The sequence below is a fragment of the Bacillus rossius genome, chromosome 1, assembly GCF_032445375.1.
Source record: "Bacillus rossius redtenbacheri isolate Brsri chromosome 1, Brsri_v3, whole genome shotgun sequence".
NCBI lineage: Eukaryota > Metazoa > Arthropoda > Insecta > Phasmatodea > Bacillidae > Bacillus > Bacillus rossius.
In genome coordinates, this window is record NC_086330.1 from 235,277,192 (window position 1) to 235,300,879 (window position 23,688).

The 23,688-nt window shown below is 36.8% G+C and overlaps 1 protein-coding gene across 2 annotated transcripts in view; it reads left to right on the plus strand.

Moving 5' to 3' along the window:
• LOC134527377 (DNA topoisomerase I, mitochondrial) overlaps positions 1-23,688 on the plus strand; it is a 275,543-nt gene that overhangs the window by 21,949 nt on the left and 229,906 nt on the right. Inside the window, exons 1-3 of one of the 2 annotated variants that reach the window (XM_063360012.1) lie at positions 19,653-19,695; positions 19,960-20,099; positions 20,370-20,421. In XM_063360012.1, the coding sequence (XP_063216082.1) occupies positions 20,058-20,099; positions 20,370-20,421 (94 nt within the window). In that variant the 5' untranslated portion in view covers positions 19,653-19,695; positions 19,960-20,057. Of the gene's footprint in view, positions 1-19,652; positions 19,696-19,959; positions 20,100-20,369; positions 20,422-23,688 lie in introns of those variants that run through there. The other variant, XM_063360011.1, reaches the window with a different exon arrangement.

Genomic DNA, 23,688 nt, shown 5'->3' on the forward strand with positions numbered 1-23,688 from the left:
AGTTTATTTGTGTAGAAATTAGTGAAAAGAAGGAAAAAATTAGAGAGTCCAGTCCATCACAACCACAATTTTTTCAGGTCTATACTAATACAAAATGTCTAAAAATTCATAGTACTTAAGCTGCGCCAACAAGCACTATGTTATGCCGTAAAAGAATTCAGATGGGTGGAACCAAATAATAATTTAGAAAAAAAAAGTTTTATAAGGATGCTCAACAGTAAAATTGCTGGATGTATGCCGTCCTTAGGAAACACTGAAGCAATTTCAAAGGTAAGTAATTAAACTACTCTACAGATTGCTATGTCCAGAGCTCCCAGAAGAAGAAGCTCTTCTGAGACCATAACGCTAAAGGAAACAACATACCAGCATCATGCTTGAACCAAGGGGGAGTAGGAGAACACACAAATAATGGGATGGAAGGGGTAAAAGCACCAAAGAGTGTAACGTCCGGGTGGATGTCATCAAGGCCAGCGCATGCAGGTTAAAATCACAGACTCAGCTCCTCTGCCACCAGATCATTAATATTAAATTAGAATTAAATAAAGGCAATATGGGAACCTGGAACTAAGTACACAAGTTAGGCAAACACGTGCATATGGTGGGAGATTCACGTGTTGTGGGCTGTTGAAGGGGTGAGTGTGGTAGGTCACAGCATGCGTACCAATGTGTATGATTTTTCAGATATGTTAAAGTAAGGATTTTATTTATGAGAGAAAAAATAGTTTTACATTCTCTGCAAAAAAACTAAAGCAACCCTTAATGATTATTTAGACAAAAATTTATACCCTACATAAATAATCTTAGACAATGAACACAAATCACACATTACAAAATATTTTAAGCATAACTACAAAAAAAAATATCTAAATAGCTACAGGATAGAAGTAGATTATGATGATTGATGGATGATGATGATGATGATGATGATGATGATGATGATGATGATGATGATCTGTTCCGTTAGAATTCCACGTCTGCGAGTTGTAGTAAGATTTCATTTGGGTGGTTATGCCTACATTCAGCATGAAGCCACGTTTTTTCCAGCTGATGTTCTGCTCCGTGTTTTCTGGACACCCAAAACATTGGGTCAATTGTAGTGTTTGCATCGAAGACAGTTTTAAAGACAGTGTTTTATAGAAGTGATGGAAATACTAATTCATACTAATTTACCATCAGCAGGCATTGGGTGTTGAAATACAGAAGTCCTCGATTAACAGACAGTTTACGTTTTTGGAAATTGTCAGTTGAGCAAAAGTCTGTTAATTAAATCACATTTCTTTATAAGGAACAATGTTAATGTCATGAGTAAGTTCCTAGACATTCCAAAATAGCCTGATTTTATTTTCCTGCGAATCATGAATATTAAGATACACAGACACACTTTTAAAACAGTTGTGTCATCCCTTGATAACCATTATGCCTGCATGCAAGAATTATTCATGTGTGTAAGCAGTTCAGTGCTTGAATAAGAGTACAGGCTATTTAAGTAGTACCAACCTCGTCCGTTTATAACTTGTGATCTGGAAATGTCAGCATCTAACAAAGGTCCGTTAATTGACTTAATGTGTGGCCATGATTAGGTAGAAAGTGACTTAAACTACGTCACATAATGCCATCTCATGACAATTCCTATGATTTCATTATAGTTCTGTAACCACAATTCAGTCTCACTAAGGACATATAATACCTTTCCCTCACTTAGCACGACTAATTTGTTCCTAAAAATGCTTGTGTTATTCGAAATTGCGTAGTCTGAAGCATTAGTTTCCATAAATAGCGAGGCTAATTTATTTAATATGTTCCAAAATTGTGTAGGAAAATAAAGGTACTTTACATAATATAAATGTGTAGAATAACACTCAACTATAAATATGTCCCACCATTAATCTTTATATGCCTCCAATCGCACTTTGAATGACAAATACGACACAGTGTATCGGTAGATACGTGGTTATGTACTTTATCTCAGTCAGCTGGCTAACTTGCTCACCCGGGCTTGACCTTCAAATCACGTCGCGTACCTTTCTAAACAATCCTTTACTGACAGTGTAACCGATGTTACTGTCTGGATAATTACATTTTATTTAAAAATTAAAGTGCTTATTCGCGTATCACCACCTGGTTCACACCAATCCTATCAGGCCAATGATAATTTTTTTCATTGCAACATTCATCTAACAACCTTTTTCATGTGAATTATTTGTTCATTTATGTTCCGGTATCTAATGTCAAATATATTCCCGCTAGTACAACCAACAGCATCAGACTTATATAAACTTTTGATAAGAGTCCTTATTTCATACGATTGTGCGCACAGTTGACTTGCTTAAAACTAAAGTGCGACCAACATAACCATGGCCTTCATGACAATCTGCACGCCGTAATACTTCTAGTTTTGTCTCAAATACTTGAACACAATGCATTATGAGTGATCAAGCACGTACAGTTACCAGCAGCTGAATGGGCAGACATTGCTTTTGTTTGAGTGAATTCCCTGCCACTGGCTAGACTGAGTTTATGGCCCGGTCTGTGGCCAGGTGACAACGGTATGGCATGGCTGCATACGCGCGGATGTAAAAACATTTGGTCCTTTACACTCCATAGCCACTATTTAACTTGTCATAGCTGATGTTTGTACAACAGCCGATAGCGTAGTCAGACCTGCGCGCGCATCTCTTCCTCCCTTGTTTGGCTAATTGTATCCCACCGCACATCTGTTGTTTACAGAAGTTGAAACAGACTTCGTGGTGTCGTGCCTGACTTTTTTTTTGTCTGCGGAGATTTCGTGTTTACTGAAATTTACAGACATGCTATTCAAGACTGGTGCAGTAAAATTAACATCGCACTAAATGAATTTGCTCAATCTTAAGATGTGCTAAGTGAGGGATAGGTGTATTGTGTTTAGGACACTAGGTCACTTTGTACCCAAGCAACACTGTATGTTATTATTTGTATACAAACATAGTGCATATTGTAGGAGGGTGCAATATACCTTTACTTAGTCTTGTCACAAACACGACAAATTAGCCAAGAGGAACTGAGTTTGGCTTGCAATGTCATCGTCAGGTAAGATTGATTGAGTGAGAAACATTTTTTTTTTTGGGAAGTATGAATTTTTCCATGTACTATTTTTAATTAGGTGTGTGTGTGTGTGTGTGTGTGTGCATATATATATATATATACACACACACATATATAGACGCCGTCCCCGCTGCCTTTCTTAAAATTATTATATTTAAATTAGGTTAAAGGGAATTTTGACTTGAGTTCTTTGCCTCGTGGCTGCAGGCAGGGACGCGTCTACAAAGGGCCCCCCGGGCTGTTCTGGCCACCCAGGACGCCGTAACTATTGAAAAAAAAAACACGTAAACGTAACTGGTTTTATTGCTGCGTCACACGTTACAGTACTTCACCTTGTACAGTAAATCTTCACGTGACTGGCCGTATCATCGTCTACCTTCTCATCTCCGCTCACACGGCCCTCGATTGGCAGCACTGACTTAGCATCTGACGGTATTCCGGGAGACTACCACACCGAGGGATGCAGGCTATCCTGAGAGTGACGGTGACGACGATTAGTGCACGCGGCGGATTTAGTGGTTAGGATGTGGTAGTCCGGACGTTAAGTTACAAAGATAGTTCACTAGTTACTGATTAAGAAATTAGACAAGACACTGAAATTGACGCTTACACATGGCTGATGGCAAACACTAACACTAACACTTAAATCCGGTAATAAAGTTTACTATAAGAATGTCCCGGAGCTCGGGATGACACTGGTTTCTCCCGTTCAGGGAAATACATGATAAACGAGGCTCGTCCTCATGGTGGCGTGGGCCACTTTAAGCTGGGTACGGGCGCGGTGGTACCTGACATGGTAACTCACCCGCGACCGCGGCACGTTCCAGGAGTTGATGTGTTATAAAGTTAGAGTTTGCGTTAGGTGTATGCCGCCCCGCGTGGGCAAAGTACAATTTTTCCGGATGGAGCGATAAGGGCCGGAAGCGCAGGCACCTCAGCTGATTGCCCAAAAACACTATGAATTACGTAGCACACGAAAATGACTCGTAGTCGAGTCACACATTTTACTGACGTACAGTAAGACACGTCAGACGGCCGATTTAGGGCCGGCCGTGGAGCAGATGAATACGGATTTGGAAATATTACCTATTGAAGCTACATGCTGATTCGGGCGCGAAAAGTGAAGGCTCCACGTGCGCGGAGCTGCCGGACCTGGTGAGTGCTGGAAGGCTACTGACGATTCTCCCTGGCAACCCGGCCAGGGAGGGGAGAAATTCTGCGGGAAGCTACGGAGCGCGGGAAGATGATGCCGGCCAGTTTTGTGAACGAAAAGCGTTTACAATTGCATGAATTAATTATTAAGGAATATTTGACGTATTAAAAGTTTAAGTTAATGTTTGTAATTTAAATTGCATATGCACTGAATCCCCTTTTGTGCATTGCCACACCCGGCCGGGCGCTTCGTGTACACAGCCAGCATGGACTTACGTCATGCCGTTTGAGGCACTGCTCCCCCCTACACTATGTTGCACGTGCGGGCGTGTTCGTAGCACAGGCCCTAATTCAGGTGTTGAGGACACATAACGGCCTGTGCTCTCAGAAGGAGCACAGACGGCGGCATAAATATATATATATATTTTTTTTTCAGTAGTGAAACAAGTTTTGGTTTTGATTGTTGTTGTTGAGACAGTAATATAGCTTGTTGATTTTCTACTTAAACAAACAAACTGCACTTCTTATAAAAAACGTAAAGATTTAATGAATAATAAAGTAATCTTTATTTCATTAGTACGATTGGGTTTGGTATGAATAGTTTTACCGTAATGTAAATTTTGATTGAATCCTTGCCCAGCCTTCAACTTCAAATAGTCGTTACACTTATAGCCTTAAAAATATTCTCCAGGAAACAATAATGGTGGTGCTTCTCTAACGTCTGTGTGCTGTAGGAACATGGGTTTAGCTTTGTTAGGTTGTTTACATCATGAGGCATTTTCACCTCACTGTAATTGATTTTTTACTACTAAAATACATAAATACTCTTAAATAACAAAGACATTAAAAATTTTTGTAAAAAAAAATTGTAATAAAATTGGTTTTAGTATAGTATTGTTTTTGTTTTAAATACGATAGTAAGGAACATTAAGGCCTGTTTCTATCACTATGACATGGTTTTCTATAAGACAAAGAAGTGAAAAGAGTATCTCAGTTTTATCAACAAGTATAAATTGTTTGTACTGTAATTATAGATGTACACAGGCAGATTTATATTTTTTGTTGTATTTGAAATTTAATGCAAGTAAAATATTTGGCTGTCTGTCATATTAGCAGTGTTTTGTTTTTTCACACACTTTTGCCTTTGAGAAGTGTGACATACATTCTTTTGATTAAAGTTGCCATTCGCCTGGACTACTCAGCTACCAGTAAACAATTGGCCTAATTTTAGCTAGTTAAGTGAAAACTCCATAACAGTTTTCCATTTTCCTTTAAAACTACTCAAATTTTAATTAAATGACTTTACTGAAAAAATATGGAGTGAGGTGATGCAGAAGTATGAAACTGGACTTGCACTTCAGAGGACCTTGTTATGATTGCAGGCATACCGTGTTTTCTCATATAATCGTCGCACATTTTATTCTAAAATCAAGTTTGAAAAGTAGGGGTGCGACAAATATGCGGGAAAAATTTTTTTTGTTAGGTAAAGTTATTCATAAAAACCAAACCCGTTCATGGAAAGTATGTTTATTTAAAAAAAAGGTGGAGTATACAAGAGCATGCCAAACAATCTATATTAATAATTCCTTAAACAAAAACCTTTCTTTAACTTTAAATAGAAAAACCATAACTCTAACGCGAACGCAAGCCACTTGAATCTGACGTGAACTAACGTGTCGTAGTACACACTTGCCACGAAAGAATGTGGGCTATCAAATGTAGTTAACTGGGCACCTGACAGAGAGTGCGCGTTGCATCCAATCGGCGAGATATCGATATTCGACTACGTGCACGCACTCTATACGGGAAGCAACATAACCAAACATAAATGACGCGCTGGCTACATTTTTATAAGCGGTACGCCGCGGCAACGCAGACAATCATATAAAGGAAATAACGTATAAAAACTTCGTTATAAGAAAATTTACACTGACGCCAACCGCCAATGCTTCTCTATGTCGCATAGATCGCTATGCCTCATCAATGCCTCACGAATCGTGTGCACCGAATGCGCTCGGGCGCGCACCGCAGTGTAGAAAATGCAACGGGGCGAACACCACGCAATTAGGGCCACGTCGGCGGAGGAGACCGGCTGGGTGTGTCATATCCCTTCGCCGAACTGCAAAAGTGTTTATGTATTTTTTCCACAGGAACATAATAGACTTTATTTTCATAGTTTAATATTTTATATTTTTCAAAATTATGTTTCACCGTGCGCCTTGTCCCGAACCTGGCCAGTTCAGTTTCCCGCGAAAATCACACGTTTTCCGCGGGAGGGCTGGCGGGGAGGGGGGTCACACGCGGTGAGAGCGGCAGTATCCTTCCGGAGCTCACAGAGGCCGGCAGCTTCCGCGCGACGTTTCAGCCCGCAAGGGGAAGCCAGTAGGCAACACGTAACAATCAATCTTACTAACTCGTCAATTTCTGGGACAGTCCTAAGATTCATGTAGCGTCGCCGGAGTTACGGGCCTACGCATTCTTAGCCCAGTGTACTACGTAATTATAATTGTGAAGTGTAATATTGTTCAGGATTCTAGTGTGTTATGTTAGGGTTTGTTTTTGTAATCATCGCATCGTATCCAAAGTGAATGACCTTACCGGGTAGTAAAATCGTGAGCCGCCACTGAGTGAGTGGTCGCGCATGTGACGATTCGTTTCAGGACAACCGTTACGGCCAGGACGCGCAGCACTATGTACAGGGCTGTGCCGGAATAAATTAATAAAAAATCAGCCGGTATTTTCTTGTTCTTTTCAGGCGTCCAGAGCGGCCTAAACAGCTTGGGGGGCCCTACTGTGTCGAACCACTGCCTCTAGCCACAAGTCTGAACCTACCCTGAGATTCCGAACAATACTTAAATCACTTAAATTCACATAGAGGTAGTGGGGTTCGCGTCAACACGTCAAACAACTTCGTATTTTTCCGTTAATTTATTAAGTGGTAATGACCAAAATTAAATTTTAGATTATACCTACACCGCGGCGACGCAGACAATCAGATAAAGGAAATAACTTTTAAAAAGTCTTTATAAGAAAATTTACACGTCAAACAACTTCGTATTTTTCCGTTAAATTATTAAGTAATTGGTAATGACCGAATAAATATTAGATTTCTACTTTAAAGTACATCGTTTTATACGGAAAAGATACCTACACAAAGCGCTCGGCATCTACTAGCGGGACCAAAAACATTATGCGACGTTTACGCGAGAAGTTTTTTTATCCCAATTTTGACAGCCTAAAATATGGTTGCGACGATTATGCGCGTTCAACCCTTATGGGATAAAACAAGGTATATGGTTTCCGAAGTCACCCCTGATACTGCTAGTATGGTTTCCTACAATTCCTTTCCCAAGATCTTGGTTTGGGTTGTGTGTCTATCATCTCATTGGCCTCACGGTGGACAAATGAATATATGTAGATTATTATAAAATGGAAAAAAAAAAAAAGACTTACTGGAAATATTGACGAGAAATATTTCAAGAGCAACTGCAGATCTCTACCAAGTACACTGAATACTAGAGAACCAACGAAATGGACAGGATCTTTGCCAGCACACTGTCAGCTGTATGCAGCCATAGTCTAAGGGGCCTGCCTGGTCAGGGGTGTGTTTGTATCATCAGTGAGGCGCTGGTGCTTCAAGCGCGGTATTGCCACGAAGCACAACACACTCAACTAGTGCGCAGTCTTCTCGTTGTGCATAGAGTGACTATGAGGTTTAAGTGGTAACCATAACATATGGCAGATAAATGAAGATAAAGGTGTAATGCTAGTCCCTTAAGTGCTTTCAAGAATCTATACTGAGTGTTTCATGCAGGGTTGGAAAACAATCAGGTTTTTTTAAATATTTTTTTTGTTTTAACCAGCTTTTGTTTATTACATTAGTTATTTTGTTTCTCTGCATGTACAAATGAAAGTAATACAACATCCCGCTTTATGCTACTTATGTTGAAACTGAAAAGTTATAACATCAAAGAACTGAAGTCTTTAAAAATCTGCACATCTGACTGGAACTTAACCACAGAAAAGGTATTTCCCCACAGGAAGAGGATTCTTCATATATGGGTGTTTCCCACAGAATGCGGATTTACAGTACAGTTGGGAATTTCTCACAGAATAGGAATTTTTCATAATAACAATTTTATTTCCTCTTTTTTATAATACTTTGACTACAATTCACTAATTAATTTAATTTTAGAGGAGTATTTAGCTAGGTATAATTTAAAACTTATTTTGATAGTTTGAATGATAAGATCTTGATTAGAGTATAAAGTTTGGTTCCTGTAAATCACAAGAAACATTAATAAGCAAACTATTGTTATTAGAGTTACCTATAATATTTCATAAAAAATATTAAGATGTTCTATTTAAAAAAGGTTTTTTTTTATAAATACCATTTGATTTAAACTGTTGCGGTGTAAATCCGCCAACCCTTGTTTCATGTGTAAAAATAATAATAATATTTTAAAAAAACTTTTGGTCACTCTTTTGAAACGTAAAATAGAAATAGAACTACCCATCTGTCCTAAGTGTGTTCTTAAATTCTTTAAGCGGACCCCACTTAGCTATCTTGAGCTTTTAAAATAGTCTGGTTTTTTCTGAAGTTCTGCACACCATAAGTGTGCCCAGTTAGGCAGGGTCCATAATTAGTTGTTAAATTATCCTCATATTCCATCTACAAAGATTTATTTTCCACCCAAGTGTAAAAAACATTTAAAGGGGAAAAATGGGCTGGAACGTTAACGGGATACAAGAGCCAGTCCTGTCAGTCGTTATCCGATAGAGCGCGCGGGTGTCGCGAATATGCAGCGCTCGGCTGCGGCGAGGCTTACTCCGCGCGCGGGGTTGCCAAGTCGTCTGTCGCGCGCTGGCCGCTGTCGCAGTGCCCCGGTTATCTGCCTCCCTGCCACCCGATATGTTTCCTCGCGGCCAGACACCAGCTCCGCCAGGATCCACGACCTTCACATGCTGTGCGCGTGCTATTTTACATACCTTTTCAATTAAACAGTTGTCAACTACAATTTCTTCGCTGAAACAATTTATTTATTTGGGATTTAGTTACTATTTGAAGAGTGGCTTATAGCCAGAGATTCTGATGTATAATCTCGGCCCGGGTATGATTTTGTGGTCTAATTTCGAGCATAAACCGAAAACAATAAAAAAATAATTCACAGTCTTATAACTCTAATCGACTAAAAAACCTTTCACTCGATAAGAAATAACTTATTTTAATTGTACTAAATACTTTAATAAAGTGATGACTTAAATACTTCCTGAAATGTACAGGAACAAACACTATACAAAATTTAATGCTGTATTAAACAATGATACTCTGGCCAGAGTTTTTTTGTGTAATTTTACAGAGAGTTCACAAAGATAGTTTTTATGTATGTACATTAATGATACCGTTGAAAGACACCATTAAAAAAGTTATACAATATGTGTACTATTTAAATAAATATATTAATTACATATAATTTAGCATAACATTAAAGATTGAAATGAACATGTTGACATACGGTTTTAAACAGAGAAATTATAGTCTTTCAAGCACTTTCACTGCTACGATACACATAGTCTAATATTACTTTAGTAAAAGAGGTGTCTATATAAATTTATAATAAGTTCGAATTTAATCTACAAATAAACATAAAATATGTTTTGATAACCTAAATTCTAAAAAAAATCGTATTGCTTTTACAATCAAAATATGATCATAATATTATCTACACTGTTATATTAGGACTGTGTCAAAAACAGAAGAAAACATGCATAACATTTAGGAAACCAAAACTGAAGTAATCTGTTTTATGTTTTTCTTTAGTGATTTTTGAGCTTCTTTTACAAAGTCTGGCTCTCGCGTATTTAGTCTTCGGGTATTTAATGGATCTGCTATCTCTGGAAGTAAGCACTCCGCAAAAAAATGTTGTAGCTTTGACAGCATGAGTTTTTCCCAAATTTCTTTGTCGAACAAAATTCTTTCAACATGGAAATCATTTTTCGTAAGAACTACAAAGTCGTAATAATTTCTACTTCAGACGCAAAGTTGACCTTGAATCTGGTTAAAAAAAAAAAAAAAAGTGGGTTTTCTTTAGACGCAAATCTCCAAGTTTTTCTTCGATACACGTTTTTTTTTTCTTTTTTGAAATAAAGTCCTTTAATTTATCGTCACCAGCTGAAAATAGCCATTTAACTTCCAGCAAACCATTGTCTGCCACTAGTACATCTGGAGATATTCCGAGAAATGAAAAGCTTGGGTGCACAAAAAAAGCCACAATCTTCGACTTCGACATTTTTTAGTTTGGATTACATATTCTTAGCCACATTTTCGTTAACTCGTCCAAACTGAACGGCTTTGGAATTTATCTCCCTGTGATACAAAATTTATTTTACTAGACAGTGACAGGATGTATGTGTTCTTTTTACCACAAAACCGAAACTATATGCTGTAAGTCTGTTCATAGAAGCATCCCTCCATTTAGTGTTCTCGTGTTGACCAACAGTACTTCCTTCTTTCCAACTCATGAATATTTTTTTATGTTGTTGCATCCCGATTCAGGTTTTCGAGGATAAACTTCATCTTTGTATCAAGTTCTTCAGGACTCAACACGTCTTCAGGACACAGAATGTCTTCAGCACTTGGACCATACTCCAAATCAGGACCAGGAGTGTTGTTTGGTCGTCTCTTTTTATTTGGAGGGCCATCTTCATGCTGGAGACAGCTAATTTTTAAAACTGTTTGGAAGTATTTTCCTGGGCTTCGACCAAATTTGATTTTCCATGGGCTGAAGTGCCACCTAGGACCTCTGACATGGGCCAGTCCAGCTCCCATACAACGAGCGTGATAAGAGCCTCTTTTAGCAAAGTTTACCCGTTTTCCACCTGAAAACTTAGCTAACATACTCATATATCGCTCAACCTGATTTTTAGTTTTGTTAAGTACAAGTCTTATCAGATTTCATTACCATAGGATCAAGAGCCTTTTCAATAGCTTCCATAATCCCCGACTCTTTCACAAATGTCACAAAATTTTCATTGGTATTTTTTTTTTTTTTTTTTTTCAGTATTATACACGGCAGTTTTTGTGACAACCGAATACATGATGAGGACCATTTTTTATGTCAAGTTTTAATCGAACGATAGATGTACCAACAAGAGATGTTCCAGCAATTTCGATTGCTTTTCTAGCGCCGGATTTTAATCTTACTATTGTTGATTCAAGCAAACGACGCGCAGATGGTGGAAATGACATTTTTCTGGAAAATTTGTGAAAATGGTTTTTTACAATGTGGTTTGCACACTCGATTTTTATGACTTCCCTTCCGTAAGGAACTCACTGCTTTATTCTAAAGTAAACACTGAATCTCCGTCACCAAAATAAGTATTTTAACAAGTGCTGCTCAACACTCCCGCAGAACCCTTCTACTATTATAGTTTGTTCCATTACAGTGCTTGGACCACTATAGTTTTTAAAGCAAAGATGTTCATTCACCTTTTTGTCTTTGAGTCTTGCAAATTCGCATGCGAAGCAATACTTCCTTTTCACTCCCAGGTACAAGAGTTGGTTTGTTTCGGCTCTGATAATGCAATTCTTCAAAAGAAAAAAAACGTTAACATGCACATTTTGACTGGATGTTGTAAGTACTGAAATATTTTATTTTAAGAACAACAGACTATAAAGGAAACATTGGTGTAAACAGGAAGATAACTCACCACTCCACTTAAATTGAAACTATGTCAGTCAGTCCTCTTATTCCAGCCGCCGTCCCCTACGACACTAATATGTGGTGTATTATTTTCTACGTTCCCTATGGCAATAGCTAGTTTTTTTTTCCATTCTCTATCATTTTCTTGGAAAGTTGTCTTTGCCGAAACTAAATTTTAAAAAAATCATCATAGTTGTAGCGTTAAGAAAACTTATGCAAATCACATGTGTATATATTTGACTACACAAATCTATCACATTATAGGGTTGTGCGAATAGTGTATTTTGGTGGTCGAAAATTTTGAATAGAATAGGAATTTTTTTGAATTTATTGCGAATAATTTCAAGGTCAAAAAATTATCTTACATTTTCACTTAGATAGATACATAACAATACAGAACACATGTAGTGAAAATAGTAATACCATATTAACTTTTGCAGACAAAGTGAAAATTGTACCATGTTTATTAACTATTGAAGCAATGTAAACATCATTAATATGCACATTTCTCAGATAGAAATATTAAAAAGTGCAGTGTTGTACTTTTTAAAATTAAAATTAAAATCCAAATTCCATGACCGCGATGAATAACGGAGGGGTGGGGGGCAGTTGAGAATTTGTAAAATTTGAAGGAAGTAGGCTGGAAAATAACTTGTTGCACTCATGGGTGCCGCGTGTTGAGATCCTCTTCAAGAGAACTATACTACCAGCCAGCTTGTGTTAGCTACCCAAGGTCGACGGCCCACTGTTGAGATTCAGCGCTTCGTTCCGTGTTGTCACTGGGCGCCCTCACACGTACATACCCACACCACTTGAGGCAGACATTCCTCCAGCTGCCCGAAAGTAGCGGCAATCTCCTGATAGTTCTGTAGATCTCTTTCCAGGAGTGTCACGTGAAGTCTGACATTTCACGAATGTGGTAGCACGGTCGTGGGCGGCGAGTGCTAAGAGATGGTGTTATCATATTGTAACGCGTATATTTATAAATGTGTTTGTATGTAAATCTGTTTAGTTTCGCTATTTAAAACGTGTTTATCTTAAAACGTTCATTGGTTACCAAAAAGTAATCAGTAGGTAGAAACAAGAGTCTATAACTGTAACTGCCATTTTTACTTCCACGTATTATTATTATCATAACGAAAAAAGCAACCTTTTTGCGGAGCGTCACAATACGACTGGGCACATAGCGGCGGTGAGGACTGACATACACACAGTGTGTGAGGTAACATTGCGTGAAATATACCCTGCATTATTTGAATGCTGATATTGTTCCTGTAGATGCTAGCTGCCAGACGAACGGTCACGTGTCACGACTTGTTTTGATATCAATTCAGGTCCTACATGTACTTGTAGGTTATCAGTTTTTTCATAAGACAGCCATCTATTAAGGGATATAAATAGTTAGATATAACTGTGTATTATTTTCGTGCTAGAGAAGGTTGAATACGGATTCAAGAGAAAAAAAAACATTTTTTTATTAGGTTAGATCGGGGATGGTCAAAACTAGTCCAAATGACAATAACGATGCTTTTACCTGGAATCGTGAAGTGTATGATTAAGAGTCTACTGTATATTGGCAAATAAGCAATGACGACTATAATATCTTATGAAAAAAAGAGAAGTTTGGCTTCACCTGAGTAACAACCAGCAACTACAGATGTGCCTGTAAATATTAGCAATTTTAATCTTTGATATTCGACTTCCGAATGTGAATAGTTCATAAATAACTGCGCAACTATTCGTGTTTACGAATATCCGCACACCCCAATACATTTTCCATTTTTTTGTGACTAATATTGGTATACTAAAATTAAATAAAATACTCATTTTTAGGCAACTAATAAGATTTTCAAACTGTTGTCTCATTGCTATGTGGATTCATTCAATGTAGCTTCCTAAGTAAAAACAAAATAATGCCTGATAAATGGATTTATCTTTAAGTTACATTCAGAAAGTCGTCTAAAAATTTACAATTATTCTTTCTCCTCCGAAGAACAGAAAAACTTAAAATGTTATGTAATAGTACAATGGTATATTTACCTACTGGCTGGTTAATCTACTGAGCCTTTTATTTAATGTAAACCTTAGCATGCAAGTATGAAATCCATTATGAAACTTTTCGCACAGCGGATCTAAGCTGTTCCATAATATGTAAAAAATATTTAACCTATTTAAGGTACAAGTTTCAAGTTTCCACTTTTGGTTCACATTGTCTTTAACTCCAACAAAAAAGGAAGGGGAGGGGGGGGGGGAGAGAGATCTCAGAGCTAGTGCACTGAGATTCTCAGGGTAGACGAATTAAGTAAAAATTATTGACGGAGTAACGAATGGTGCTAAGAAATTAAGTTTGCCGCTGAATATGGGTTTAATTCCCCAACGTGGCCATGTTAATTTTTTAAGTCTTACACATAGGAACTGAAATAATATATATTGAATTGTAAGGCACAATATTTTTATAAGCAGCAATTAATTTAAAAGTTGGCTAATTGTAACTAACAGTTTGGCTTGGACAGTAGAATACTCACGTGAATGAAAACAATACAATCTAATTGAGAACCTCCTTTTTTAAGTCGGTTGAAAATGAACTTGTTTACATGCTTACCAAATCTAATTTTCCACGTAGTACTGTTTGTTTACTCTTACTTTTAAGCTGAGGATTTTTTGCCTAACTTATACTTACATAAAAATAAACGCATTTCTTGAATCAGGATAGTTTAGTTTGCAAAGCGTCACTTGATCACATTTCAAATTGAAAAAATTGGAAGTTTTTGTAAAGCACATTATGGCACAAAATATTTTTTGCCCAAACACACTGTACAGTAAATGGAAGAAATAATTAAAACTATAAAAAATTTGGGTTCACCTTCTCTTCAAACCATTCGCTTTTCGTAGCACATCCATGCGTCTCTGAATTGATAGCACTGTTCTTAGCTTTCTTCTCGTCGTTGACACAGTACTCCGCACCATTCAGATTATTTACTGGCACGGAGGAGGTGGGGTCAGATTCCGTTAGCCGAGGGATGGGTCCGAAGTAATGGCAACACGGCAGCCGGCTGCACGCTCCCGCGCGCAAGACAGGCGCAAGTGAACCTACTCGCGGCCAGAAAAAATTGCTGAAAATGCAAAATACGAAATATTTCTTGTTCTAATAAATTTAGCAGTATGCCACCGCTTACTTTTTTAATCTTTACTTTAAAAGGAAAAATTTTGCAGACTCTAAATATTTGTATATCCTACAGCCTGTTTTTTAGACCCCTTTTTCTGTTTTCCTTAATTTTAAAAACGTAAAATAAAATACTTATCAATATTTTTTCTACAATATTAATCTGACAGATGATTTCTGTTGTAAAACTGCAGCAAACAAGCCAAGTACGAAATTTTTATCTGAAAAATTGTAGAAAATATAGAAAACACTTTTTAACCTACAATTCCCTATCAAGTCGCTGGACCAGGGACGGCCTTAAGTACTCAGAGGAAGGAAAACTTCTGACATTTTGCTGATGAGACGAGGTTTCTCAAGCGAGAGAGATTATTTTAAAGAGTTGGCCTATCAGTACAAGTTCTCCTGTCCATTTTTGTCTTTAAATCAATGTAGACAAGTGACCTATGTTTTCCTTTGTTACGTTAACGTAATACTGTGATAAGTAAACTTTTGAAAATTATATTGTTTCCAGTTTTAGGATCAAGTTTAAAGGTCTTGTCAGCAGCAAGGTCATTAGAGAGGTGACACAACTACACAAAGAGAGGCTGTTGGGAAAGGAATGAGCTATGGCCTATCTTAAGGAATCATCCCAGCATTTTCCTTGGTTGTACGCTGGCAAAACTGCTTGAGCATTATAATACCATTCAATCTCAATAGTCATTTTCGTACACAAAATGTGCTGCTCATTACATGACATGCTGCACATTCTATCCTTTGTATAAGAAACTAGCAACTGAAGTGTGATTAGGTACAATAATTATTTTTAAAAATTGATTATTAGTATATTTAATTAAACATAATAGTTGTAAACCATTCAAATGATGAAATTCCATCTAAAACAAAAAGTTATGGCATATATCTTGAAGATGAAAAAAATGTACGGATGGAATGAGGAACAAGAATATTATGTTCATTTATTTAATTAGAAGAGTGATTTATCAGATTATTATTTTTATAGTGATAAGTTAAACACTTTACACTACAAAAGAAAATTTTGCTTTAAATAAAGAATTACTTATGCCTAGTTTGATGAGAATACATAATAATTAATTGAATAGTTTTCATAGTATATAAATTGAGATAAATCTTTACTAACATTTAAGTAATCTTTATATGTTTTAAAGAATTTATATTTTTAACAGTTTAAACAATCAGCCAATTGGTAACTGGTGCACTAGGCACTTATTCGTTTTGTGTATGACGATTGGATCTGTAAGACTGGATGAATCTCATATACAAAAAGTATTATGTTCAAGCATACCAAAAGTGTATTTTGTATGGAGAAGATGCTTTGTGTATGAATGAATACTGTAGTTTAAGTCCCTGAGAGATATAGGGAAACCATGGACAATTAAAATGAGTATTCTCAAACTGGGATTTGAATCCAGGTCTTCTGGAATGCAAGAGATTACATTTTTTTATGCTACAAAGTGAGTTTGTAAGCCCCTTTTAAAGCACCATGTAAAAAGTTGCTTAAGTCTTTCTTGTGGATACACACATTAGAAAAGATGTACTACATTTGTACACATCATTATACAGTATGCATGTGTGTTGGAGTGAGGAAAAATTTGTACTGAAGTTATGTTAATAGAGCCTTTGTCAGGAACTCTTGTGTGACAAAAACATGGTCAGTCCAGAGGCTGGCAGGATACTTGCACCCTCGGAGAGTTGCCACACTTGTGCAGCCTGACCAACTTGCGCTTGACGGCTCCTTTAAGCCCCCCCCCCCCCCTCCCCTCAACACTTGCGTTACTATGGCAACAAGAGCAGTTTTGTCTAGCCAGCCTTTCCCTTAGCTGGTGCCAGTTTTTGCTTAAATTTTTCTTGCAAAGCCTTCACTTCAATCTTACTATAAAACAATACTGTAAAATTACTTTTTGGGACAGATTTTGCACACTAACAAATACGAGCAACTTTGTTTACTCCTGAGATGTGTACTTGCAATTTTAATTTGATCATTTTTGTTACCTAGCTTCACAAATGAGAACACTAAAATTTCTGCTGTGAATAATAATGTGTACTCAGTGAAACTAACTTGCCTCTTGTAAATTAGGTACACTGTATATCAATTAATTCAAAAAATATATATTTAACAGGAATATTGACTAATGGTGCAAAGGTCACATATTATGTCACAAACTTTAGCACAGTGGTTTAAAGCTGCAGCAAATTAAAATATTGTAGTGGGCTCCAAACCCCATGATAACCATTAATCTTTAAAAATGAGCATGAATGACCATGAAAATCTCTGCTTCAAAAGGGGCTTGAAAACAAGAACTTGTAACTGTTTCAGAAATTTCTTTGACTTTGCAATGTTACTTAAAAAAAATTAGCATTGCTTATGAGATTATCTTTAAATGAAATGAAAGTGTGTACACAAGACTTCCACATGAAAAAAAATTCTCTTTTCAAAGATTTTACTCAACCATTTATTTACTTTTATTTTGCAGTGAGATAAAAACTCTAATTGTGGGGAGTGAATAATCTTGACGTTCTCCAACGCTCGAAGCTGCAGTGCAATCCTGCCGCAAGACTATTTTAACTTCACGACGCCTGTCACGGTTGGTCAACTTGACAGTTTCGTAATATCGCAGGTCGTATGACATGAATATATTTCCTATTGATTAGGCTGCGGTTCAAGTCAGTGGTATAAAGTTACAGTTTTTATATTTGGTGTTATTCGTTTGACAAATAATTGAAATAGATACGAAAATCATACAACGTACAACAGTTGAGCTTGATCCGACCAAAAAAATAAATTCGTATATACCTGCGACGCGCAGCTAGGTGATTCGTTGATATCCTTTTGCCAATAAATAATCTTTCCTAGAGGTGGGTCGAAAAGTATCAACCTGATACTTTGTCACTGATACGCGCCTGTATCAGGAACGGCAAACGAGTACACTTGAAAAGTATCAGAGACTTTAGTATCAGTTCAGAATTCACCTGGAATAACACCACGGCCAATGAGCGCAGTACCCGATCGCAGATGACGGTCACTTGGGCGGAGCTTGTGAAAGGGGAGGGAGCAGGAACGACGAATAAGGGATAAAGAAGGGAAAGAATGTAGGGGAGGAAGCGCAGGGGAAGGCGTTGAAGCCTTGAAGGAGAGGCGCAAAGCGATATTGTTACAAGCAGGGCTGCCACTCATGGGTTTTTTCCACCCAGATCTGGGGTTTTCCAATGGTGTTTGGGTTTCTGGGTTTTAAATAATGAATTCCAACAATTCTAGGTTTTTTATCATTTTAATTATTTTTATACCTAAAACAATAATAAAGGTAGTAGCTACTGTATCTGTTGCAATATCTGTTTGATAAATGCAAATAGTCTATGTGTTTCACACACAAAAATACATATAAACACAAAACTAGTTTTCAACAAGCTAAGTCGAATATTAAATTTGACACATTCTTCAAAGAGGCTTGCAGAACACAAAACCAATGCAACAATTAACCTTCAAACCAATCTTGTAGAATCAGACTCTGAATAAAGACTAACGTACATGATGCAGTTTTATAAAAACAATTACTGGTTTAAAGAATGCAGTGATGGTGTTTGTTTTGTCATGTATATATTTGTAGGTTTTTTTATATGTGCTGGTCCAAGAATTACTTATACAGCCATTTTGCTGCAGTGTAATTTTCTTGTATTGGTTGTATTTAACCGTTTTCAGTCTTGTAAGGTAATTAATTGTTTTATATTAAAACCAGTTATGTTTATATTTTTGAATTAGTACGCAAACATTTTCAACGATTGCATTTTAGACGCATCTGGGTTTTTTTGTAGGTTATCTAGGTTTTTCATGAATATCAGAGTGGCAGCCCTGGTTACAAGTCGTTTTGTTTATTGTCCTACTTCAAAGTACGCTCAGTGCGCAGTGCGTGCACCGTCTCGTTCAATAATAAAACTAATGAAATTTTAATATTAAAAAGTACATTAATACAAGATATAATATTTATATTTGTGCACCTAACAGCTATGAAAATGCAAATAAATTCTCAGTTGACACTAATAACAGATGTAATCAACATATGGACTTTATTTTTTCGAAAACAATTAGTAACTAGTGTTTTTATACATTAAAAATTCACGATTTTATCAAAAATAAAAAAAACAGATAGGTACATTAGTGAGCATACTATATCAATGTCTTTTCAAATGTTTCTTCAGATTAGTCGATGATTTATAACTCAGTTTTTGTTTACACAAATTACAATTAGCAAACTCATTATTTTCCGTGAAAAAAATTCCACACAAATGAAGTCTTTTTCGTGCACTTATCCATTCCTTATTTCACTATAAAGAAGCATGACAGCCCGCAACTAGGTGATACACGGCCAGGACGAACTGCAGTGAATGTTGAACTGATTGATACTGGTTGTATCAGGCGGGCATGAGAGTATCAGAGGTAGAGAATTACCAGGCGTGATAAATAATGTATCAGATTCTCCTTCCGGTCGCACGGTCTGCGTACGCGGAGCTTTGTTGCCTCCTGGGACCGTCTGATACAGAAGTATCAGAGACTTGTAACATGGTACAATGCTGTATCAGTATAAGGTTGGAACAGATACCGAAAATTGCTGTAACAACCCACCTCTAATCTTTCCTGCTGCTGTTATTCAGAATTTCCCTACGATGAATTTTGTTGGTTGCACTGATAATATTAATTATTTTTCATAGATGTAAATGATTAAATATGTTAAATAAATGCATAAAATTATTTTTTAAAATATGTTTTGATAAATACTTTTGGAGGTAATTTGTTTTCAGTTTTCTCTAAACATTATCTCTGCGTGCGCATGCGCACTAACCTCATTTCAGAACTTAGAATTTGCTGTGCCGTTTCCGTGTTCGCCGTCTGCCACACTGTGCCTGCTTAAAGATCGGACGGGAAGTGTGCGGTACTACATATATCAGAAATGGAATTTGAAAACTCTGTAGGAGATCCATATTTCGAAGCGGTAAGTACCTATCTGAAATTGTTTTCATTTTTTGGTCAAAGTAAGTTTATAAAGCATTTTCAAATCATTATGTATTACCAGCTGTTCTCTTGCTGTTCGCTGTGTCAAAAATTTTCTAAGTCCTAAAATGGCGTCCAGAGACTAAGTCCCACGTAGTGGTAGTTTTATAATGTTCAGCTCACAGTTTTTTTCACTATTAAATTTTTATGTTATTTCAAACTTATTCCCCGAGCAAATTCTTTCGTTCATATACTCAATTATTGCTTGCAGGAAGGAAAACCGAAGGAAAACAGAAGTGCAGAGGGCAACCAATCTGGTGCAGGTAAAGTTCACAGACCTCTTGGCTATTGTCTCTGTATCCTAGAACAATTTTAATAATTTTCATTAATAAGGGAATTATTCTTTCAGGAGTGGTTATTTACTAGTGGAAATATTTAACAACCATGAGTAGTGTAAGGCTTGAAAATTGATTTTATTGAAAGGAAATTGAGATGTATGAATTAGAATTTTAGTATAATTTCACAAAAAAATTATTTTATCAGAAAGAAAAAAATTCTGGCATGACATGTTATCCTTTTTTTGATTCTGCATATGTGCTTACTGTTAATTCACAGTAGATACAATATTTTTTTTTCCAACATAAGTTATTTATAAATAAACCACAATTGTGGAGCTAAGTTAGTTATCTGTAGAAAAGAGTAAACAGTTTTTTTTAAGTTTTGATGGATGGTGCTTTGTGATTTCCTAAAGGGATAGGTTTGCTTCATCTCATGTTCTCTAGAGATACTAGTATAAAACAGGGAGCCATTTCTCTTTTGTGTGGCAGGTTAAACAAGTGAAGCGTGAAATAGGTTTGTAATTATATACCTAAGTTTTTTTAATTTTAATTCATGATTGTAATAAGATTGAAACATGACTTTTCAATAAGGCCCGTTCTACAATGACATGGAAACATAAAAAATGTAAACAGATCTGGACCAGTGAGACATTTACGGTTCACTATCAGTTTGTTGGGTCAAATAGTCTGCTTTTATTGGTCTCATGGAGTGACGTAAGTAAAAGAGATGAACATTGCCGAGGAAATCTATACAGGTCTGGGTCTGCATGCGTCCCATTGTAGATACTTCGTCCTGGGAGCTCCATCTCAATTTCAGTGTCATTGTATAACAGGCCTAAGTTCAGTACCGAGTAGCAACTTCTGGGAAATAGATAAATAATAACTTAAGTGAAAAGTTTATTAGGTTAGCTACACTATCAATACTTAAAATCTTATACTTAAATATTTTACAATCATTTGTACATATTCTTAAGGATGATTAATAATCTGGTGTTGGCTGCATAGGGAGCGTTCAAGTATTACTTAACGCAATTTTTTGATATTTTTGACCCCCCTCCCCCCCATGTAACGCGCCGTAACGTTTTTCTGTACCCCCCTCCCCCCTAGTAAAACGTTACGTAACCCAAAGTGACCATTTTTACCTAAAAGTCACAATTATGTGGCGTAACGTACCAGAATAAGTCACTAAAATACCTTTGTTATTGTTTTAATCGCGTTAATATTATTTATTAACATTTGAAATGTCTTGTTTTTAAAAGCAAGAGCTTTCTAATTTTTTTTTGTCCTAATAAATTTTTATTACTCAATCATACATTTAGCAATCATACATTTAATTACGTCTTTTTCCTGACTTGGCTCTGTCCTTACACACTTTTTGCTTTATCCGCCATTGTTATTCTCATGCATTCTCCTATTTTAGCATTTTACTAATAAAGCTATTAAAATCAAATAAATTTTATTTCTAATAATTATTTTTACCTTTGGCAATGCAATTACAAACATAAAAATCTAACTGCAATAAAATATATTTGTCAAAATATAATCGTATTTAAGAATAAGATGGAACGAAAATGAAAAACATTTAAAATAAAATTAGCCATAATTAAAATAAGTAGATTGTAAAAAAAAAAAACAATTCAATTGGAGTTTTATTGCTCCTCTGTCCATGGGTTTGCCAGCCACTCAGATTCTTTCATTACTGGCATCCGGAGAGCAGACGAAGAGGGTTCCAGAATTGTTAACCCGCTTGCATCAACTTCGTCTTCGTCGAGCCAATCGGCATCCTCAGACGATGTTTCACAGCGACGCACAATGCAGAGAAGCTCATTTGCCCTTCTTGCAGCAAGTCGCTGTGGCTGTACTCTACTTTCACGAAGGTCTTGGGCAGTCTTGCCATGCATGTAACGATTGTGTATTTGCACACTCTTGTGGGATGTAAAATAAACCCCACAGGTTGAACATACTCTGTTCTTTAAGTCGGATTGTACTGATGGTCAAAAGAAATCGTAAGGCATCTGCTTAAACCCTTCTAGAGGAGGCGACAGATCAACACACTGAAAGAAATTTTTGTATATTTTACAAGGAAAGTCCTTGGAAACCCTGTTGCCAAGGATATTACTTGTAAAATTACAAGGCAGAGCTTTGTACCATGTGCGATTTTGCTAGGCTTTGCCTTGTAGTTTTGCAAGAAATATCCCTGGCAACAGGGTTTCCAAAAATTTCCCTTGTTAAAGTAGAAATTTTTTTAGAGTGCAGACAACCTCACAAGAAGTGGCGAAAACTTGCATGATCCTTTGTCTATCTGACTAGGTACCACGAGCTTGTTTGCGGTTTGAAGGATTGGGCAGGGTGGCGGCAGGAAAGTTTCTGGAAAAACAGATTTTAATGCACTACTCAAGCGGGAACAGCAGGATTTATCCGCGCATTTAATAACTTGCAAGAAATATTGCGATTCATGGACGTGAGCGCTATACCACGCCATATTAGGTTCTGCTGGATCCTGCAAGCTATCTTCAGGGTTTCTATATTCCGCTGAAACATCGTAGTTGTCAATTTTCATACAGTCGGTCGAGTGCTTGGAACACATAAACGAAAAGGGTTGCCATCTTGGGAGAACCAAATACGAACAATTCAATCGGGTATTCCCCGTAAAAATAAACGAAAAGGGTTGCCAACTTGGGAGATTTTAATTCACTAGTTTTTTTTAATTAACCTTTCAGACCAATCGTCTTTCGTACCACAACATTACTGTTGTGATGAGAGAAAATTTCACACATAGAAAACAGTGTATTTTGAATATCAATACCTATATAATTTCTAATATGGCGATTGGAATCTACGTTGACAACCGATGTAACTATAACGAAGCCATCCGAATAGCGGTATTTTTTGTTTTAACTACTTTACTGGAGTGATGAGAAAAACTATCACAGCTGTTGATATATATATATACACACACACACACACACACACACACACAGACAGACAGACCTACCAACACTCACGATTTTGGTGTGAGGCTCACGATTTTAAGGTCCATCTCACGCCCTCACGCCAAAATAATGTTTCCTCACGATTTTTTGGGGCCCCAAGATTTTGTTTGTAAAAGTTACAAAACAAGTTTTACTAAAGCTTACAGTAACGAGTTTCCATCAATACTCGAGTCACGTAAAGGAAGCAATTTTGCGTTTTGTAGCGTGTGCTGTGCTGATTTTTCTATCTCGCATAGTGGAAGAGGCGACATTGTGAAAC